The 8,240-nt window shown below is 37.1% G+C and overlaps 1 protein-coding gene across 1 annotated transcript in view; it reads left to right on the top strand.

Moving 5' to 3' along the window:
- The window catches only part of BIRC6 (baculoviral IAP repeat containing 6), a gene marked incomplete at both ends in the record, with an annotated part of 78,746 nt that overhangs the window by 9,664 nt on the left and 60,842 nt on the right, over nucleotides 1–8,240 (top strand). The window contains 8 exons of the mRNA XM_009076310.1: nucleotides 328–459; nucleotides 1,651–1,782; nucleotides 2,052–2,230; nucleotides 2,773–2,903; nucleotides 3,785–3,946; nucleotides 4,057–4,188; nucleotides 4,447–4,544; nucleotides 5,757–5,904. Coding sequence (XP_009074558.1) covers nucleotides 328–459; nucleotides 1,651–1,782; nucleotides 2,052–2,230; nucleotides 2,773–2,903; nucleotides 3,785–3,946; nucleotides 4,057–4,188; nucleotides 4,447–4,544; nucleotides 5,757–5,904 — 1,114 coding nt within the window. The remainder of the gene's footprint in view (nucleotides 1–327; nucleotides 460–1,650; nucleotides 1,783–2,051; nucleotides 2,231–2,772; nucleotides 2,904–3,784; nucleotides 3,947–4,056; nucleotides 4,189–4,446; nucleotides 4,545–5,756; nucleotides 5,905–8,240) is intronic.

The following is an 8,240-nucleotide window of genomic DNA, read 5'->3' as shown; positions in this document are numbered from 1 at the left end:
GGAGCAATCCAGTTATTTTAAGTTTAAATTATCGAACTTTCAATACCAGAATCTAATTGCTGAGGAGTAATCTGCAGATGATTATTAGGGAAAAAGAATTTGGGCAGTGTTCGAGCAAAACAGGCTCTTTACAGGCTATTCAGAAATGCATTATTTAAACTATTTCTACAGCTTCAATCCTAATATGAAAACCATGCCTTTGTATATTTGTGGTTTCATATTAGAAGTAGTGTTGTGGGCAGAAAGCTGATAATTTTGCTATGAAAACTGCTGTTTTTCCCGAGCCTTGAGCAATGTTTAAAACCGTGCTAATATTTTCATTTCCAGAAGCAGCAGTAGATAGACAGATCACATTTCCTTTATCTCCAGCTCATAATATTGAAGTGGAGAGAAATGGAAAACCAGGACTGGTGGAATTCAATGAAGAAATGCAGTATATGGATGTAGAGGAACCACAATGTAAGTTTTATGTATCTCATTATACTTTGTTTAAAATAGTATCTTTCTTTCTTCTTTAATGATGCACAGGAATTCCTCTGCAAATCTTTTCCAGCCATTTAAAAAACTTCTTGTCTCTTCAAAGTTGTTTCTCTCACTGGTCTGTTCACTATATGAGTTGAAACTTTTAACACATAAAGAAATCCCAAACTGCTGGAGAGTTTTGATCCCTAAAAGCAGAGTAGTCTTTATTTGAGTTTAGGAATACGGAAGATGGATATGGCACCTTTCTAACACATATTCTTACCTAACTCCAGCAGTATTTTACTTTGCTTCTTTACCTAGTTTTAATATAACTTTTCTTTGCATACCTGGCTTTTGTAGAGGTTGCTGATATAAACCAAGAGAATAATGAACAGCTAGGTAAGAATTCATAACTAGTCCTGTTGACTTTAAGCCACATCCCATTATCTGTGCCTCTTTCCATAATGTTTTGTTAACCAGCACTCTTCACAAAAGTCTCTTAGACTGTGAAAGGCAGTCAGAGTGAGTCTGAGTGAGGAGAGCTGCAGACTGAAAAAATGGGCAGTTGGAGTGACTCAGTTCCAGAGCTATGGTTCTTTTTCTTGGTCCTTTCTGCAGTGTGTCTTACTTTACACCTTCTTTTCTCTCATGTAACCAGGCTTATCTAGTTCTTTCCAACCCAAACCATTCTGTGATTCTATGACTCCAAGAAATGTGTAACAAAGGTTGAGGGGATGGGTCAAAGGGGCAATAAAAGTGCTGAGAGGAGCAGCAGATGTGTGAATGATATTTTCAATAATTTGAATATACCACAGGAGAAACTAATCAGTCTTCTTGTTTTATTATTCATTTTGTTTTGTCCTGCTTCAGTAAAGACCCAGTAAGAGTTGTGGATCTATATATATGGGATCAATATTTCATCAGTTGTGTATTTTGTGGCTTTCATAAGCCACTCAATAAACATATTATCCATATAAAATAATTGAAAATGCTGTGAAAACTGTCATTTACCTTTCTTGATTTCACTGGAAAATGTCTAAAAGTGAATCTCAAGTAAGTTTTGATGCAGAGTTATATGTATTTAGTGATCAGAGTTTGACATGGTGTATTTTTTAAAACAAGCAAATGATCAGATTTTGTGACTTAATTATAGCTAGTTCAGATCCATATTACTCATGTTTTTTCAAGGTCTTAGATTGTGTCCATTTCTGGAGGAACACAAGGAAGATATACTTTGTGGTCCAGTGTGGTTGGCTACTGGACTTGATCTATCAGGACATGCTGGAATGTTGACACTAACAAGTCCAAAGCTTGTTAAAGGTAAACCAGTTTATGCTATTTGCATGAAGCATGTGTGACTGAAGTGCACCTCATACTTCTGTAGTCAGACTTTGGTTTGTTATTTATTTTCACATTGACAAATTTTGCTGTGTAACATAATCGTGAGTTACCTTTTCAAACTGGTGATCAAGAACTGTAATTGAGCTCTACTTGTACACTATGTCTGTGAAGTTGAAATCTGTTTACAGCTTACAGTAGTAAATCATGAAAATTCTCTCCCCCTGCCCCTTTTTTCCCCTCATTTTTAGGTGTGGCTGGTGGCAAGTATCGTTCATTTTTAATTCATGTTAAAGCAGTGAATGACAGAGGAACAGAAGAAATCTGCAATGGTGGCATCAGACCAGTTGTTAGAATACCACCTCTAAAACCTCAGACTAACAAGGGTCATTCCCTTGCTTCATTGTTGGCAAAAGTTGCAGCGGGCAAGGTAATGAATAGCCAACAAAGACATCTGTGTTAGCTGTAGAATTGGTGTGATGTATGTGATCTGAAAACAAAAAAAGTTACAAAATTAAGATCCATTAACATTACTTTCTAAAGAGATGACACTGTTGACATCTTCAAGAATTCGAGTTCAGCATCTCTAAGTTGTTTCTTTTGTGCAAATTTAGTTGAAAAGGTCTGTTCTGGCACTTTCATGTTCTGAGCACTTGTTTTTGAAACTTCTGTTACACCTCATGGTCCTATGAAGATTTTGTGTGTGTGTGTGTATTTTAATCTTGATCACTGTAGTTTTAAGATGGGATAATACGAGGTGCATCTTGTGGACATTATTAGAATAATTAGAACATAATAGACTGCGGAATATAATTAAATTCATTCTTATATATTAAAGCAGTTAGTGAATAAAAGTCGTTTATTTTAGTTCAGTGCTCAAACTGAGCGATTTTACTCAACTGATCAAGGTATAAAAATGAATCAGTCAAAGCCAATGTGATTTATTATTTTTATTTTTTCCAAACACATCAGGAAAAGCCATCTAGCAAAATTGAAGCCAGTAATTCTTCCAGAAAATCAGATAATCTGCGCGGCTGTGACTTACTTCAAGAAGTCTCTGTAACAATTCGAAGATTTAAAAAAACTTCAATTTCAAAGGAAAGGTTAGTGGGTGTTTTTCTATTCTAAAGAAATACTCTCTTTAGTTACACTTCTCATAAAAAGCTCAGTTCTCAAAATAGCTCAGGTCAAGTCACTGTTTCAAGTTGTCATTTCATAAACTTATTTCATATGGAAAATGCTGTAAACTGTGAGTTAGAGGGCATTGTGCTTTCCAAGTTTTGCAGAGTAATACCATGCATGAAATTATATGTTGAGTGAATTTTTTTGCTTGACTCAAAAAGGCAAAATGGAAATAAATTTTCTTGGTAAAACAGATAAATTACCTGGACAGATATTTTTTAAAGGAAGAATATTCCTTTTCTGTTTCCACATCTTGTTTTGTTCCTTGCAGCAGAGATTGTATTATTTGTCAAAAAGTTCAGAATCAATTTTAACTAACAGGTAGTTACTGAAATAAGTTATTAAAGTCTTTGGAATGGTACTACAGATCTAAATGTAAATAATATAGTATTTAATGTGTATTACCAGCTGCCACCCCACAGTGGTGGCACACACTGTAATGAGCATAAAGAGGTCAAGGAGGCTGCAAAGAGGTATGTGCAAATGATTGCTAAAGACTGTTGTAGACAATGAAAGTTTGTTTAAGCTTAGAAATTGAAAGACAAGTTAATAGGAAAAAAAAAAAAACCCTGAAGGTTACTACATATATATAGTGATATAGGCAGGTCTGTGAGCAGAAAATAGGAAGATGGGAAATGTGTGCATGGGAAGTGCTGTATATGCATGTGTACTGGTTTTACTCTCATCTGGGATTCTCTTTTTTTGTGGCTCCTAAGACAGGATACAAAGCTGGAAGGACACTTTAATAGGGAGTGGCCATATTGGATAATTCTGGTTTTTATTTCCTTCCCCTCCTCTCTAGAGTTCAACGGTGTGCCATGTTACAGTTTTCAGAGTTCCATGAGAAGCTGCTCACCACTCTTTGCAAGAAGACAGATGATGGTCTGACTACAGAACATGCCCAGAGTCTTGTACTCGACACACTCTGTTGGCTGGCTGGGGTGTATTCAAATGGACCTGGCAGGTGAGGAAGGAGTTGTGTTAAAATTATCGTGGCTATTTCTCAGTACCAAGTCAGTTAGAAAAAAAAGAAGTTTTACATGGTTCTCTAAAGCATGCAACTTGTTTTTACAGCTCAAAGGAAGGAAACGACAGTTTGCTTTCTAAAACACGTAAATGTGTCTCTGATATCATACGTGTTTGCTTCTTTGAGGCTGGACGGAGCATAGCTCACAAATGTGCACGATTCCTTGCACTCTGCATCAGGTCAGTGCTAATTATTTACATGTATTTATTTTTATATGTTTATATGCATTTGGGGCATTTGCATGCTGACTGAATTGTACGTATATGTTTGCTATTGATTGAATTCATAAAGCAACAAGATCTGGAAGATCTTCTGTTCATGAAAACCGTGCTTTGGGTGTGACTGTAAAGAAGCCTTTCAGCTTTATCTTCTGGAGGAGATTTCAAGTTCCTTTCTCATTTCATTAAATGTTGAAGTGTCTGTGTGTTTCTTTGTAGCAATGGCAGGTGTGACCCGAGTCAGCAGGGGTTTGGATCAGTTCTTCTAAAAGCTTTGCTTGACAATATGCCTCTTTTGCCTGCTGCTGCAACAGGTGGTACGTATACAGTGTTTGTTGTCATAAACATACACAGTACAATTGTTGCATGTCATATTCTATTGGACTCTCTTGTGAAATACAAATTAGGTAATTGCTCGGTTAGTACAAATTGCTTCTTGGAGTGATCTGCTCTGGTGGTATCCAGGTACAAAGTATGCATTTGCAGATGGTGGAATTTTAAGCAAATGAGCTTGCTTAAAACAGTGCTAAGTCACTGACATTTTTGGAAGAGCTTAAGTTTTGTGAGAATTTTCAAAGGTGTTCAGCAGTCACACATTCTGTTTATATAGGTGACTGTCAGGATTGTCTGGTACTTTTGAAAATTAGAAGATTTATTCCAGGAAGCTTGCCTATCCAAATATGTCCCACTAGCAGTCCATTTCTGTTACTTCGGCACCAAAAGGAAATTTAAACTAACTTTAATTCCTTCCTTATCTACGTTGCAGACTAATGGTGTCTTAGAACCTTGTTGAAGCCTTTTGAGTGCCAGATGGAATGGGAAGATGACTTTACCCTCATATTTAGGGTGGCAAGACCTGCTTTGTGCTTTTCACACTATGACATTATCGAATTGCTTCTATCTTGGCGTCACCGAGGGGTCTTGCAGGAAAATTAGTTCTCATTCCAAAGGGCTTGTTGTACTTCCACCCAGGTAGAAACACTTAACACACTCTGTAGAGGGTATGGAATGCACAGAGGGAGGAGGAGGAAGCTGAGGTTTGTGTTTCCATGCAGTACCACCACACTATGCTCCCTGAGCTGATCTGTGTGGAAGCAGTGCTTCCAGCAAATACAAAATCAAGAGTCAGCAGCCAAAACCAGAGCATAAAAGGAGAAGAAGAGTTGAATCTAGAGTAAGGGTCTGATGGGATTGGAACCTCTAGCCTAGCACTTTAATATATCAAGAGCATTTTGTTGTAGGCAGAGAGAAGTGTGCAAAGCTGTCTCTTGGAAACCTTTATTCCTTCAATTATGTATTAGTTGATAAGAGAATTTGAAGTACTTGTGTAAACTAATGATTACAGAAAGATTCTAAATTGAAGTGCCTTAAAAAAAGGGGAAGGGGTAGAACACTTCCTAGTGTGTATTCAGTAACCATTAGATACTTCATTTATCAGTTTCATTGATTACCCTTCAAAATTATCCATCAAAGTATGCTTTCTCAGTGAAAAATTCATACCGTATTTCACCTATTTTTTTTTAATGCAGGTTCTGTGTATTGGTATTTTGTATTGCTGAATTATGTGAAGGATGAGGATTTGGCAGGATGTAGTACAGCTTGTGCATCATTGCTCACTGCCGTGTCCCGACAGCTGCAGGATCGCCTGACGCCGATGGAAGCATTGCTTCAAACAAGGTACTAAGAAATGTGGTGGTTGTACACATAAAAACAAACCTAAGAACGGTCTAGTGCCATCCTTAGGTGTTCTGAGTAAGGTTGGGTGTTTTAAAACAAGATGCATTTTGCCCTATTAGTTTGAGCAAGGATTCATTTGCTACAGCTCGGGAAAACAGTTCTATCTTGTGCAAAGTTAAAGGTGAATTTAATTGCTGTCTTGCATTTTAAATCAGCAAAGGTGTCTGTGCAATCCTTAAGTTAATATTTATCCTTTTTAGTGTAAGAACTAACAAAACATGTCCTAATTTGAGTATTGGAGGGAATCAAATACACTTAATAGTTTCAGTTCTACATAAAGATTTACAAAATTGTATTGTCTCTGGGAGCTGACCATACATTTAATGCATTCCTACTAAAGGCCAAATTCTAAGTGTACAGACTGGAGTAATTTACTGGGAGTGCAGGTTCTTATTTTAAGTTAAGTATCAGTGTAGTTTCAGACTGTGATGTTTCATCTTTTACATGTTGAAATGATTGGCTATTTAGGTTCGGATTTATGTGATACCTAGAGGAAGTCTCTGGTGGTTCAGTTCTGTAGCAGTTTGGTGCATTGTGGTGATGGGCACGTGCTGCTCTTAAACAGCTCTTGGTTTGGGTGCAAGAGTTTTCCTCAGAGTCAGGCAAGATCAAGGTAGAAGAGATTTGGTGGAGGTTAGTTCAAAATCTTCAGATGAAATTGAAAGTGTAGTAGAAAATGTAGTAAATGAAGTTCTGGAGGGGAGAGGATGTTTTTTTGTTTTGTTTTGTTTTTAGAGGACTATAACTCCAAAATATTTGATAAAAACTTATTCTCAAGTGTAATACTTGGATCCTTATTCTCTTCCTAGCTGCTAATTTATTTCACCATCTGTAATGCTTATGGTTGTTTATAAGAATTATCCCAGCTGTAGAAATGGTACCTGGATGATTGAGAGGTTTGAAAAATACACAGTGTGAACTGGAAAAACAAAAGGTTTAGTGTTTTCATCTTGGGCTTTCTTTAGAAACCCAATGGAGGAGAAAAACGTGAAGATGACACTTGACACGAGAATGGCACCTTTCTGTGGGAATTGACTTGTTCCTTCCTGTAGATTGTCTTTAAGTACCTCCTTTCAATAGCATATCTGAAATAGAAGGGTTTTTTTCCTTTCCAGTTGCCCACTTTTGAATTTGGTACATGTGACATTTCAGGTCACTTAGTGGTGTGCACAGCTGTCTGCATGTCATGGGAAGATTTGTGAAGTGAGCCCCTGCTTTTGGTATCCTTCAAGCTTAGGTTTTCTGAATGTTTCTAGTTGGTGTTATACTGATGTTCTTCTTGGAACTAAATTTACTGTCTAGCTGTCTTGCCAGGACTGACTATTTCTTGATTTAGTTTACTAATTTGAGAAAAGTTTGCAGGCCTTTCCTTCATATGTCTACCAATCAAGAGAATCCTGTCATTTCTGTTTGGTGGTTTTGGTATTTTGAAAGAGAAATTAGTAGACAGCCATCGCTTTACTCTTTTTCCCTTCCCTCTCTCTGAGTTGTATTTTATTGTATTTATGTGCATTTGTGTTGCAGAGTTTATAGTTTCGTGTTTTTCCTCTTTGTCATTGGTCCCAGGTGCAATAGCTTCACATCTGGTAGTCAAATAAAAGCAGATGTCTAATTAAAGGTTCTTCACATTCATGTTGTCTTCAGGGAGAGTAGTGCTCGTTTTACTATCATGTGCTGCAATAAAGCAAGTAAAGCTTGCAAGGATAAGGCCAGATGGGTGTGTTACATGATTTGCAGTTCAGAGAACAACATAAAAAGGGATTTCAGACAGTATTTTGGGCTGTCTTACAACAAAGCAGGTTGGTTTGTCTGCAGCAAGTCTGGCAAAATTTCTCCAGCCTGTTCTTGAAAGTATCTGATTCAACTAGTGGTGGAATTAAATTATTCTAAATACTGTAAGGTGTTATATGACTTAATTATTCTGATCATTAACACTTGACCTGTCTCCTGCCAACATCCAATCTGAAATCTCTTCTGCTGCGACTGAAGCCTTTTAGTGCTTGTGCCTTGTCCATGTTGGCAAGGGAAAGCAGATTATTTAATTCTTAACAAATTTTGGATGTCTAGAGTATGTATGTATCTTGATTGTGTTCTCTGGATCTGTAGTCATTCCAGTCGAGGTCTCTGAGTGAAGCAGAAGAGGAATTTCACATAGTTTATATTCCATACTGCATGGATGAGTAGGATGGTGGGTCTTTACATGACATTGTTGATTCATTCTTTGGGTTTTTGTTGATTTAACTTCTCTATCCTTTTGTGAAAAGTGTTGCTAGTGC

The sequence above is a fragment of the Acanthisitta chloris genome, unplaced genomic scaffold, assembly GCF_000695815.1.
Source record: "Acanthisitta chloris isolate BGI_N310 unplaced genomic scaffold, ASM69581v1 scaffold22996, whole genome shotgun sequence".
NCBI lineage: Eukaryota > Metazoa > Chordata > Aves > Passeriformes > Acanthisittidae > Acanthisitta > Acanthisitta chloris.
Note: the sequence above shows the minus strand (reverse complement) of the source record. Positions and strands in the feature narration are given on the sequence as shown.